At 41.0% G+C, this 12,665-nt stretch overlaps 1 protein-coding gene across 3 annotated transcripts in view; it reads right to left on the bottom strand.

Annotated features, from left to right (window-relative positions):
- NVL (nuclear VCP like) overlaps window positions 1-12,665 on the bottom strand; it is a 135,573-nt gene that overhangs the window by 17,327 nt on the left and 105,581 nt on the right. For all 3 annotated transcript variants that reach the window (XM_081299339.1, XM_081299340.1, XM_081299338.1), the window contains one exon: window positions 3,220-3,296. In XM_081299339.1, the coding sequence (XP_081155465.1) occupies window positions 3,220-3,296 (77 nt within the window). The remainder of the gene's footprint in view (window positions 1-3,219; window positions 3,297-12,665) is intronic.

The following is a 12,665-nucleotide window of genomic DNA, read 5'->3' as shown; positions in this document are numbered from 1 at the left end:
CCTTTTCTAGGGCTTTGAGATGAAGTGTGAGCTCATTTATTTGTTGGTTTTTTCTTTTTTTGAGGAATGACCACCAGGCGATGAATTTTCCTCTTAAAACTGCTTTCATTGTGTCCCATAGATTCCGATATGTTGTGTCTGTATTTTCATTTATCTCTAAGAATTTTTTGATTTCCTCCTTTATGTCTTCTGTAACCCATTGATCATTCAGTAACATATTGTTCATTTTCCATGTGATGTAGGATTTTTCCTTCCTTCTTTTATCATTGATTTCCAGTTTCATTCCATTATGATCAGATAAAATGCATGGTATTTTCTCCACCCCTTTATATTTACTGAGGGTTGCCCTATGGCATAATATATGGTCTATTTTTGAGAAGGATCCATGTGCTGCTGAGAAAAAAGTATATCCACTTGATGATGGTTGATATATTCTATATATGTCAGTTAAGTCTAGGTTATTGATTGTGATATTGAGTTCTATACTTTCTTTATTCAATTTTTGTTTGGAGGATCTGTCCAATGGTGAGAGAGGTGTGTTGAAGTCACCCATAATTATTGTGTTGTGGTCTATTTGATTCTTGAACTTGAGGAGAATTTGTTTTATGAATGTCGCAGCACCATTGTTTGGTGCATAAATATTGATAATTGTTATGTCTTGTTGGTGAATGGTTCCTTTTAACAGTATATAATGACCTTCTTTATCCCTTTTGATTAACTTAGTCTTGAAGTCGATTTTATTCGATATGAGGATGGCCACCCCTGCTTGCTTACGAGAACTGTGTGCGTGGTATATTTTTTCCCATCCTTTCACCTTCAGCCTGTATGTCTTTTCCAATCAGATGTGTCTCCTGGAGGCAGCATATTGTTGGGTTTGTTTTTTTAAACCATGATACCAGCCTATGTCGCTTTATTGGAGAGTTTAAGCCATTAACATTCAGAGTTACTATTGATATATGGTTTGAACTTCCATCCATGTTTGATTGCTTATCCTTTTTTTAAAAAAAATTTAGTTTGTTTCTCCATGATTATCTTTCCCGTCGCCCTCTGTCTTTACCGAGGCACTTCCCACTGATGGTTTTGGTTATTGTTTTTCATTTCTTCCTCGTGTAGTGTTTTGCTCAAAATGCTTTGCAATGCTGGTTTTCTGGCTGCAAATTCTTTTAACTTTTGTTTATCATGAAAGATCTTTATTTCGTTGTCATACCTGAAGCTTAATTTTGCTGGATACAGAATTCTTGGTTGGCATCCATTGTCTTTCAGAGTTTGAAATACATTGTTCCATGACCTTCTTGCTTTCAGTGTCTGTGATGAAAAATCCGTTGTTAACCGTATTGGTTTACCCCTAAATGTAATCTGTCTCCTTTCTCTTGTAGCTTTTAATATTTTCTCTTTGTTCTGTATATTGGATATCTTCATACAATGTGTCTTGGCGGTGGTCTACTGTGATTTTGTGTGCTCGGTGTCCTGTATGCATCTTCAATTTGTATATTTGTTTCCTTTTTTATTTCTGGAAAGTTTTCTGTAATTATTTCATTCAGCAGGTTTCTCATTCCCTTGGTTTGAATCTCTGTACCTTCTTCTATCCCGATGACTCGTAAGTTTGGTTTCTTCATGATATCCCATAACTCTTGGATGTTTTCCTCGTGATTTTTTACCAGCCTTTCTGAGTTGGCTAGACTCTTTTCAAGATGGTATATTTTGTCTTCATTATCTGACGTTCTGGCTTCTACTTGCTCCACTCTTTTAGTGATACTCTCAATTTGGTTTTTAATTTGGTTTATCGTTTCTTTCATTTCTAGAATTATTGTTTGATTATTTTTTATAATCTCTATCTCCTGATAAAGATGCTTAACTTCTTCTTTTAGCTGTTTATGTAATTCATTCTCAATGTGTTCTTTCGCTGCTTGAATTTGCTGTCTTGTATCCTCTTTAAGGTTCCATTCCATCTGTCTAAGGTGTTCCTTGAGGTCTTTATATGACCATTTTTCTGATGACTCTAGGTCCTCCTGAATATTTAGGCTGTCCTGCATTGTTTGTACTCCTTTTCTTCCTTGTTTCTTGAAGCTGCTCATGTTGCTTCTTGTTCTGTTTGACTGCTGAGTTACTGTTTACTCCTATAAATTTATTTGATGCAATTCCCGGCAGGACCCCCTTCACGGAATTTTGCTAGAAGTTCCTCAGTAGGTAGACTGCCGCTGTTCCAAAGGGTCTTTTTGATCCCCTTACTGTGGAGACATTAGAATCGCTTCTTCCTTGTCGGCGGCCATGTTGGATTCTTACTTTAAAAATATGAAGATCAGGCTGGGCACAGTGGTGCACACTAGCAATATCAGCAGCTCAGGAGGCTGAGGCAGATGGATCAGAAGTTCAAAGCCAGACCTAGCAACTTAGTGAGGCCCCAGGCAACTTAGCAAGATCCTGTCTCAAAATAAAACAAAAAAGAGATGGGGATGTGGCTCACTGCTAGCCCCTCTGGGTTCAATCACTGGTACCAAAAGAAAATGAAAAGAAAACCCTCAAAATTACCCAAACCATAAGCATATGAAAGCTGAGGCAGAAATGTCACGATTTTTCTTTTTATTTGTTTGTTTGTTTGTTTATTTATTTATTTATATTTAATTGGTTGTTCAAAACCTTACAAAGCTCTTGACATATCATATTTCATACATTAGATTCAATTGGGTTATGAACTCCCATTTTAACCCCAAATACAGATTGCAGAATCACATTGGTTACACAACCACATTTTTACAAAATGCCATATTAGTAACTGTTGTATTCTGCTACCTTTCCTGTCACGATTTTCTGATGGTATGGCAGGCTATGTAGCTATGAAGAGGTAGTGACAAAATGCTTTCTGTGGTTCTGCAGCATGAAGAATGTGGCACTTGTATATTAGACACTTCCAAAGGCACCTGGATAATTTGGCAGTCAGTCATGAGTATAATATCTGCTCAAATAGTCTTAAAGCACAATGTGTGATGGACAGCAATATGGTTGGCACTGAAACTTGCCAAAAGCAACATATGACCTGATTCCCCATTCCCAGGAATTCTATGAAGAAGAAGCAAGGACCAGCCAGACCCTACATTAGAAGCTTCATAGGACATCTCATTAACTTTCCCAATATCTGGGAGATGGACATCATTCCCCTCCTTCTGCAGGTGAAGAAACTGAGCCCCACCGAGTCTACTGACTTGAGATTTAAATACTTACGTATAGCAATCACAGCGAAGATCACCAGCAATTGCTTCCAAATTGACATCTGCATCCAGGGGAGGTTTCGTGCCATTCTGAAGAAGACAGAAATATGAGCTTTCATTGGGGCTTTAAAGACCCTTATGCATCCACATCATAGGCTCTTATGGAAGAGGAGTGGCTGCTAAACTCAGTGAAGAGAATCAACTCTCAAACCAATTTTACTCCCAAACCAGTGTGCCACAAGTTTCAATTCTGAGAAATGAAGGTAAGGAGCAGACTCCAAATGTGGGAAAGCTAGAAAGCCATTTATGCTTATGAAGTTTCAAGAGTTCATGTGCAATCCTAGGAAAACCACCTCCCAAATAAGAACAACAAAACCCAGCAACACAACCTCTCCACAGGTAAAGCAACACTTCCATTCCCTGATTAAACACCCATTCCACAGGTGAAGCAGTACTTCCACTTCCAGTCACTGGAGAAGTGCTGACTTCCGGTCTGAGGCTGGCTGTAATGGGAGAATAATACCGAACCCAGGCAGGTGGGAATGATCACTGACCCACCTGCTCTCCACTGAAAGTGCCAAGGCCTCTGTGCACAATATGTTCTCTCTTCCTATATGGAAAACAACCCTGACTTTGGAACCAATTCCCATTCAGCTCATATCAAGAGATGCTAGAAATGACAAGGATCAGAATATCTCAGCATTAACACTTAGCAAAGTACCATGTTCACAATAGTACATATTCAAAAATATTTTTGTAGGTTACATGACAAAGTAAACAAAACACAATTTTAAATGATTTATAATGTATGGCAGCTAGATAGTATGCTCCTCAGTGTTGGCTCATTGTTCTGATTCATAACTAACATCTATATTGTACACATTCTTTCCTTTGTAGCATATATCAACTTGTGAAATAAGTATTGTGAGAAGAATCAAGCATACATTTAAGTGCATAAAACACGCCAATTAAGGTTTTCTTAGTGTGAAGTGTGAAATATCAGCCCGGCAGATGCTCCCAATGTGGCTCTGATTCTATCAGAGCCAGGAGGCCAGGTGTGGAGGCATCACCTTGTGCATTCACCAGTCACTCTGCCCACTCACACACAGGCCTCTCAGGGTTTCTGAGCAGGGCCTGTTCATGACTTGCAAAATCCATAGCTCTGGTAGTTGCTGTGATCTGATAAAACATGAAGCGTCTTGTATATCTACAATGGTGGGCAATCAACATTCTCCATTTCCAGAACTTTTTCATGTCTTCCCCAAATGAAACTTTGCCTCCATTAGACATTAGTTCACTGTCCCTCCTGCTCTGGCCCCTGTCAACTACCATTCTAATGTCTCCCTCCATGAACACGAAGGGCAATGTTCTTTCCTGATATGAAGGCTTTCTTTGTAACAATTCGTGGAGCTATACACTTAATGATATGTCCACTTTTCCATATTTCCATTGTGCCTCAATAAAGAAGATCAAAACCACAGAGATAGCATTGGACCAGGCATCAGAAACCTGAGTTCCAAGGTTCAAATTTGCAACTGAATGCATCCTTGGGAAGTTCCTTAATCTCTATTATTTTTCAAATGTTTTGATCATCTAATTTCATGCTACACATGGGAAGGGAGGGGGGAAATGGTTTAAATAGTGATGGTGAACATATCACAGGGGAACTGCAATGGAGAAGAACTGGGACTTTCCTAACAGTTACTAAGCTAGAAAGGTCTTGCTAGAACACATCTCATTGAGCATCTCTAGCCACCACTAGAGGAGGTATGGGGTGAAGGGTGGGTGTAGTGAGCCGTTTCTGCGAACTGTGGTCGCCATTACAAGATGGCGCTGGCTCGACTGTGGTTTGTGACAAACAACTCCTTAATTGGGAGAGTTGGTGCGTGGTTTTCTAACACCCTATGAGAAAGCTCCACGTGGCAGCTTCGCATTGGGGCTTGAGATGCTTTATTAAGGCTGGTAGGAGCATTCGGAAAGGAAGATGAAGAAGAGAGTAGAGTGGAAGAGATCTCGAGAACCTGAATAAACGACTGGAAGAAGATTCCCGGTGTTGCGTCTTCCTTGCGGGCAAGGGGGTCGCGACAAATGGTGCCGAGACCCGGGAAAATCAGAACTTTCAGTCGTCAGGAGTGGTGCACCAATCGTCCCGTGAGTGGACCCCTCGTCCCGTGAGTGGACCCCTCGTCCCGTGAGTGGACCCCTCGTCCCGTGAGTGGACCCCTCGTCCCGTGAGTGGACCCCTCGTCCCGTGAGTGGACCCCTCGTCCCTGAGTGGACCCCTCGTCCCCGAGAGCGGGACCCCGTAGGCCTCATATTTTATTGCAGCTGCTATGTGTACTTTCACTTTTGTTTTCTGTGTTTTTTTTTTGTCGTCTGTGTCTTTCGTTTTCTGTGTTCCTTCTGTTGCTGTGCCATGGGTGCCGCAGCAGCAGATTAATTATGACCCTGGGATCTATGCCCAGGGACGCCCACTGCAGCCGGGAAAAGGGAACAGGAGCCCGCCCCGGCCCGGAAGCCGGAGTGTGCGGGGATGGTCCAGAAACAGAGCAGGCTGCTGCCGCAGTAAGAGCTTGGCCAGGCGGGGAAAAATGCAAACAAAATCAGGCAAGGTGCGGTCGGCTAGGAAATCTTGGGGAACTTTTGCCCTGAGGGTGAGCGGCGGACTCCGTGTTGCTTGCATCACTATGGTAACCATGGGCTGCCTGGCGGAAGAGCGGCTTCCTGGTCCCACCTCCCACACTCTTGGGGGCTACCGATTGGTTCTTCCACAGTCACTCAGACAGGACTTCTAGTCCCGCCTTCCAGCCACTAACCTGTACTGCTGCATTTCAGATTTCTACCGGAGCTACTCAGAAACTGTATTTTTAAAAATGCCTACCTGTAAATGCTAACGGAAGATATCTTTTTCAGACAAAATTTGATTCCACAGGTTTCTATGTTAAACTCATAAGATGATAAATTGAAGACCCTGGCGGAGTCTGTGCGCACTTATGGAGTGGATGCCGCCTTCACACTAACTCAGGTGGAAAGCATTTTTAATCAATCTCAAGTTAATCTCACAGGAGTTTCTTGTTTTGGCTTCGGGAACGCTCATTGTATTAGCCTTAAGACCAAGAATTTGATTAACTGGAAGGACCCATTGCGGTCCAGTCAGGTCTCAGGGAAGCATTCTCAGTGCTGTATTGAGCTAAGTAGCCTCAGGGGAACAATCAGGCTCAGGAACCCCCGTAAATAGCTCTGCTTTAAACATAACTACCTTGGCTATTATCTCCGAAGTACTAATCCCAGTGCCTCCTTCTTCTAATAGTCTTTATAATGCCACTCATTTTAAGGCCTCTCCTTACTGTACCCCTAATCTTGGTTTCCCCCCAACATTTACGCCTTGTCAGGATCATTCTTGGGAGAAACGTCAAGTTGCTAAAGGTTTCTTCCTTTCCCCCTCTCTTAAGAGGTATGTTTATAACTTTGACAACAGTGCCAACTCCTCTCTTTCCAGGAATTTAAGCCTCTGTATGATCTCCTCCAAGGAGACCCTTCCCCCAGCTCAGCCAGGAATCCCACACCTGAGGCTCTACAATCATTAAGACTGATAGAGAAGGCCCTACAAGAGAATCCCACACCTGAGGCTCTACAATCATTAAGACTGATAGAGAAGGCCCTACAAGACATGCAGGTTACCCAGATAAACTACTCTATGCCCCTATCATTTATAATCCTGCCATCAAAATTAACTCCTACTACAGTGTTTTGACAAATAGGTCCCATCTATTGGGTCCATTTACCTGCTTCTAACTCTCGGGTAATAACTCCCTTTTATGAACTAGTGACAAATTTGATCTGGAAAGCCAAATATTTGGGTGATGCACTGTTTGGAAAGACTTTTGACATTCTCATTCAACCTTATACCCAGGATATGATTTTAAATTTCCAACAAGAACATGATCTTTGGTGTCTCTTCCCTTGTAATTTCAAAGGTCAAATTAATAATCACTTTCCCCGACATAAACTTCTAGAAGACCTCAAAAAATGTCCTATTATTTCTCCTAAAATTATTAAAGGGGAATCTATCCCGGGAGCTCAGACTGTTTATACAGACGGAGCAAGAGGGGGGTTTGCTGTTGTTTTTGATGGATCTCAAGTAATTCGACACCCTGTTCCTAGACTGTCTGCCCAAATATCAGAAGTTGAGGCTCTAATTATGGCCCTTAAATTATACAATTCCATCCCACTTGATGTGTATACTGATAGTCTCTATGTTGCTAATTTAGCCTCAGTTATTGAGGCAACCCCTTATATTGGCAGACAATTTACTATCATGGAACAATTACAAACGGATCAACTCCTTAGCTCCATGCTAAATTCCATCTAAATGCACAATCCTTACGCTTCTGTGCGGGGTGCTCACGTGATCAGACTCTACAAATTGTTTTCTTATGCCCAGTGTGTGCTCCATTCATTCATTCCCCTAGTCTAAGTGTTAATCCTAGAGGCTTACACACCAATGATGTCTGGCAAACTGATGTTACCCACTTCTGGCAAACAATAGAGGGAGAATCAGATATTACTATTCAGTTTACTTCCAATGGAAAACAGCAGCCAGATTGGACTTAAGGATATCTCTGGGGGCTGCGTATTTACACCCCCGGACAGTACAATCCTGGCCTGCTTTTTCGGCTTAAATTGACCACAGAACAGCCTACTGGAAGTTTAATAGGACCCAATCAGGTGCTCGGAGATCAAAAGGCCCCATCTGGACCCAAACAGTCCATAGCCCCAGCAGTAATATCTTCCCCCAGCGGTCAAACAATAACTGTGGGCTATCAAACCTTTGATTGTGCCCCTGGGCCCATACACCCTGGAACTGGAGATCGTCTTTTTGATTTGGTCCAAGGAGCCTTTTTCGCTCTCAATGCCACTAGTCCTAACAGGACCCAAGATTGCTGGCTATGCTTGACCTCCAGGCCGCCCTATTATGAAGGGGTAGCAATACTGTCTAAATTATCCTCTAATACCACTGCAGATCCTAAATGTTATTCTCTACCCAGTTATAAGATTTAACAGCCATGGCCAAGTCAATTACTGCTTTGGAAAAGTCCCTCACCTCCCTCTCAGAAGTTGTGTTACAAAATAGGAGGGGACTAGATTTATTATTCCTAAGGGAAGGAGGACTATGTGTAGCCTTAAAGGAACAGTGTTGTTTTTATGCAGATCATACTGGGGTAATCCGTGAAACTATGGAAAAGGTCACGGAAAGATTGGCTAAAAGACAAAAGGAGTTTGAAGCACAACAAGGATGGTTTGAACAGTGGTTTAAAAATACCCCATGGTTAACTCCTTTGATATCCACTGTAATGGGACCGCTTTTCGGTCTCCTCCTTATAGCTGCTGTAGGCCCCTGCCTAGGTAAGAGAATGACACAATTTATTAAAGACCAAATTAACATTCTGACTTCTAAGCCAATACAGATCCATTATCAACGCCTGCAGACCAAGGATGATCTTGCTGAAGTTTGTCTCCGACCAATTCGAAGATGATTTTTCTACAATGATCCCTGCTTCATGCCTTCCTCCTTTTGCCCCCTTTTTCTTCTTTATTTTTACTCTATGCCTTGTTGAACCGGAACCAATTAAAGACCCAATAATGACTGGCTGAATAGATACCACTGAACGCCTTGGCAACAACAAGCTGATCTTGTAGTACCCAGAGACGGGCAACTTTCACGCTTGCACTGCAACCTAAGACAGGGGAATGGGGCCTCCCCAAAAGACGGGTAAGCAGTGTAGGGGCAGTGAACGACCTAAGACAGGGGCTACTTGATTCCCTTTGACGTGCAACAAACAAAAGGGGGGGAACTGCTGGCACGGATTCCCCCCGGCCCCCAGGGCTTGGATCCAGCCCTGATTTTTGTGCATGTCAAAGAGGCCAGCTCACAAGACCTTGAAGGAGCTCACAAGGCCTTGAAAGATTTGTGGTGTCTGTTTTCATATTCAGCCAATAACGGTCATGTGGGAACGTCCTGACCTGTTTGGGTCTGATTAGGTTCCTGGTTGAAGGCTTAGTATGAGTAATGGCATTTCACCTCAAGTCTGGCTTGCACAGATTACCCGTGCCTTTCTTTTAGGGTGTTACCAACTTGTTTGTCGTTATATTTCTATACAGCCACAGTTCAGCCTCAGCTATCCCCCTTCGTCCACCATCGTCACGATACAGGATGCGAGGCAAGGCACTGCACTTGAGTGATCCTTGAAGTGGACCTCAAGGAGAGCATGTCCTATTGCATGCGGGTTAGACGCGTCCACGCCCCGTCCCACGAGAAAAGCGTCGGCTGATATGGTCTCAGATCTGGGGAAGGGCCCTCCTTGGGGCTGAGCCATACTATGCAGCCACTTCTGCACAGTGGGATAGGACCTCTACTCTCGCCTGTATTGTTTTTAGAAAACAAAAGGGGGAACTGTAGTGAGCCGTTTCTGCGAACTGTGGTCGCCATTACAAGATGGCGCTGGCTCGACTGTGGTTTGTGACAAACAACTCCTTAATTGGGAGAGTTGGTGCGTGGTTTTCTAACACCCTATGAGAAAGCTCCACGTGGCAGCTTCGCATTGGGGCTTGAGATGCTTTATTAAGGCTGGTAGGAGCATTCGGAAAGGAAGATGAAGAAGAGAGTAGAGTGGAAGAGATCTCGAGAACCTGAATAAACGACTGGAAGAAGATTCCCGGTGTTGCGTCTTCCTTGCGGGCAAGGGGGTCGCGACAGGTGGGTGCTACCAAGGAAGGCATGAACTATTATGAAGGATTTAATGTTCTTTCCTAGACTATCACATAGCACATTGTTCTTCTAATGTGTATGCTATGTACTGTTGGAGATATTTCCCTCAAACTATTTATTGCCTTGTTTAATCATAAGGCCAATCAAAAGAAACAAATTCACCAAGGATTACCTGAGCACAATTCACTTATTCTTCTCAACATCTAAATGAACTATCACATCCTCATAGCTTACATAAGAGAATGATCTGGTTCATTCTGGCTCAATCTGAAAGGATTCTGTGTTTACTTCAGGGATTCTATTGAAGACCTAGTCATCACATGCTTGTGAGCTCTCCATGAGAACTCAGAGAAGGAATTTTCTACCATCTGCATATTGAGAACAGCTATAAGCTTTCAATAATTAGGGTCTCTTTTAAGTAAACTCTTTTATGAAAGAAAGCTCAATAGACAATGAGTCATAATAACTAAATGAGATGGTTTACGAACTTTTTAGAAAATCAACTATTATCTATTTAAACAAACACAAGCCTTCTAATTCTTAGCAAATTAACCTTTAAAAGAATATCCTCACAAAGTAATCAACTGCCTTAAATTAAAGATATAATACTACTTTTATACTTTTATTATTTTTAATTTAGTCACACAAATCTACTCTTAGTTACAGAGAATCTAGAATCAGTGATTAATTTTATTTACATAGCAGACTAAAAAACTGAAGAAGAAAAATTAACAGGTCTTACTTCATAACATAATAATAGTAATTTTGCATTTTCTTCAGCCTTTGAACATACACATAAAACACAATTTTGTATCCTATTTTTTTGGCTATAGTTTGCCTATCAGTAAAATATTTAAGTATTCAAACACTTCAAAGGGTACAAAGTGTAAGCATATTCATAGATTAAAGTAGAAACAATACCAAAAGAAGAGTAAATACTTAATAAATGCTAGTTAATATCACATCAGGTTTTTAATAAGAAACTATTCCACCAGTCATAAGAATTTAATAGATAACATTTAGGTGAAATGTTAATACATGTTTTAGTCTTGAGATGATGGAGTTTTTTCTATTCATTAAGACAGGGTCTCCCCAAAGGCTGGTCTTGAACTCCTTGGCTCAAGGAATTTTCCTCCCTCAACTTTCGGGGTACTTGGAACTATAAGAGAATGCCACTACCTCCAGCAGAGTATGTTTAAAAAATACATCATTTTGTGAATACGGCTTTTTAGTGGTATTTTTATCATGACTTTAAAGCCTATATGCTTTCTCTCAAAGTATTTGCAGACATTAAATAACCTTTGTGAACGTGAACAACATGAAAAAACAAGGGAAAAAAGGATTACAGATAATGTAGGACAACTGACATCTACAGGAGGACCTAGAAGCATCAGAAACACGGACAGGGAAAGAAATCAAGGCATACCTAACTCAGATGGAACGGAATATTAGAAAAGACATGCATTGAAAGTATATTTTAAAAACGAACTAAACAAACAAATTCAAACTGCAGAGAACGAGCTTTACCAGGAGATAGAGATCTTAAAAAAAAAACAGTAATCCTAGAAATACAAGAAGCCATAAACCAGATTAAAAACTCTAACGAGAATATAACAAATAGACTAGATCAAGTAGAAGTGAGAACATCAGATAATGAAGACAAAGTTTATCAACTTGAAAAGAATATAGTCAACACAGAAAAGATGCTTAAATCTCACAAGCAAGCTATCCAAGAGATATGGGATCTCATCAAAAAACCAAATTTGAGAGTCATTGGGATAGAAGAAGGCACAGAGGTTGACACCAAAGGAATGGACAACTTACTAAATGAAATAATCCTAGAAAACTTCCCAGAGATGAAAGATGGAATGGTTGCTATCAGGAAGGCTACAGGACCCCAAACATCCAAAACCGTAATAGACCAACTCCAAGACATATAATTATGAAGATAGCCAACGTACAGAACAAGGAGAGAATATTAAAAGCTACGAGAGAAAGGAGACAGATTACATTCAGGGGCAAACCAATTAGGTTAACAACTGATTTTTAATCACAGACTTGGAAAGCGAGAAGATCCTGGAACAATGTATTTCAAATGCTGAAAAATAATGGATTCCAACCAAGAATACTGTATCCAGCAAAATTAAGCTTCAGATTTGACAATGAAATTAAAATCTTTCACAATAAACAAAAGCTAAAAGAATTCGCAGCCAGAAAACCAGCACTGCAAAGCATTTTGGGCAAAATTCTACAAGAAGAGGAATGGAAAAATAATGCCCAAAACTAACAGCGGGAGGTATCTCAATAAAGGGGGAGGAAAATAACCAAAAAGTAAAAACTAGCCAAATTAAAATAAATAAATAAATAAACATGAAGTACAAATCATATTTCAATTGTAACCTTAAATGTTAATGGACTAAACTCACCAATCAAGAGACACAAGCTAGTAAGCTGGATCAAAAAAACAAATCCAACAATATGCTGCCTTCAGGAGACTCATATGATAGGAAAAGACATACACAGGCTGAAGGTGAAAGGTTGGGAAAAATCATACCACTCACATGGCTCTCGGAAGCAAGCAGGAGTGGCCATACTCATATCGAATAAAATCAACTTCAAACCTAACTTAATCAAAAGGGATAAAGAAGGACACTATATCCTATTAAAAGGAACCATCCACCAACAAGACT

Source organism: Spermophilus citellus (genome assembly GCF_964194105.1).
Source record: "Spermophilus citellus genome assembly, chromosome: 6".
NCBI classification, from domain to species: Eukaryota; Metazoa; Chordata; class Mammalia; order Rodentia; family Sciuridae; genus Spermophilus; species Spermophilus citellus.
This window is presented reverse-complemented; position numbering and strand designations above follow the sequence as displayed.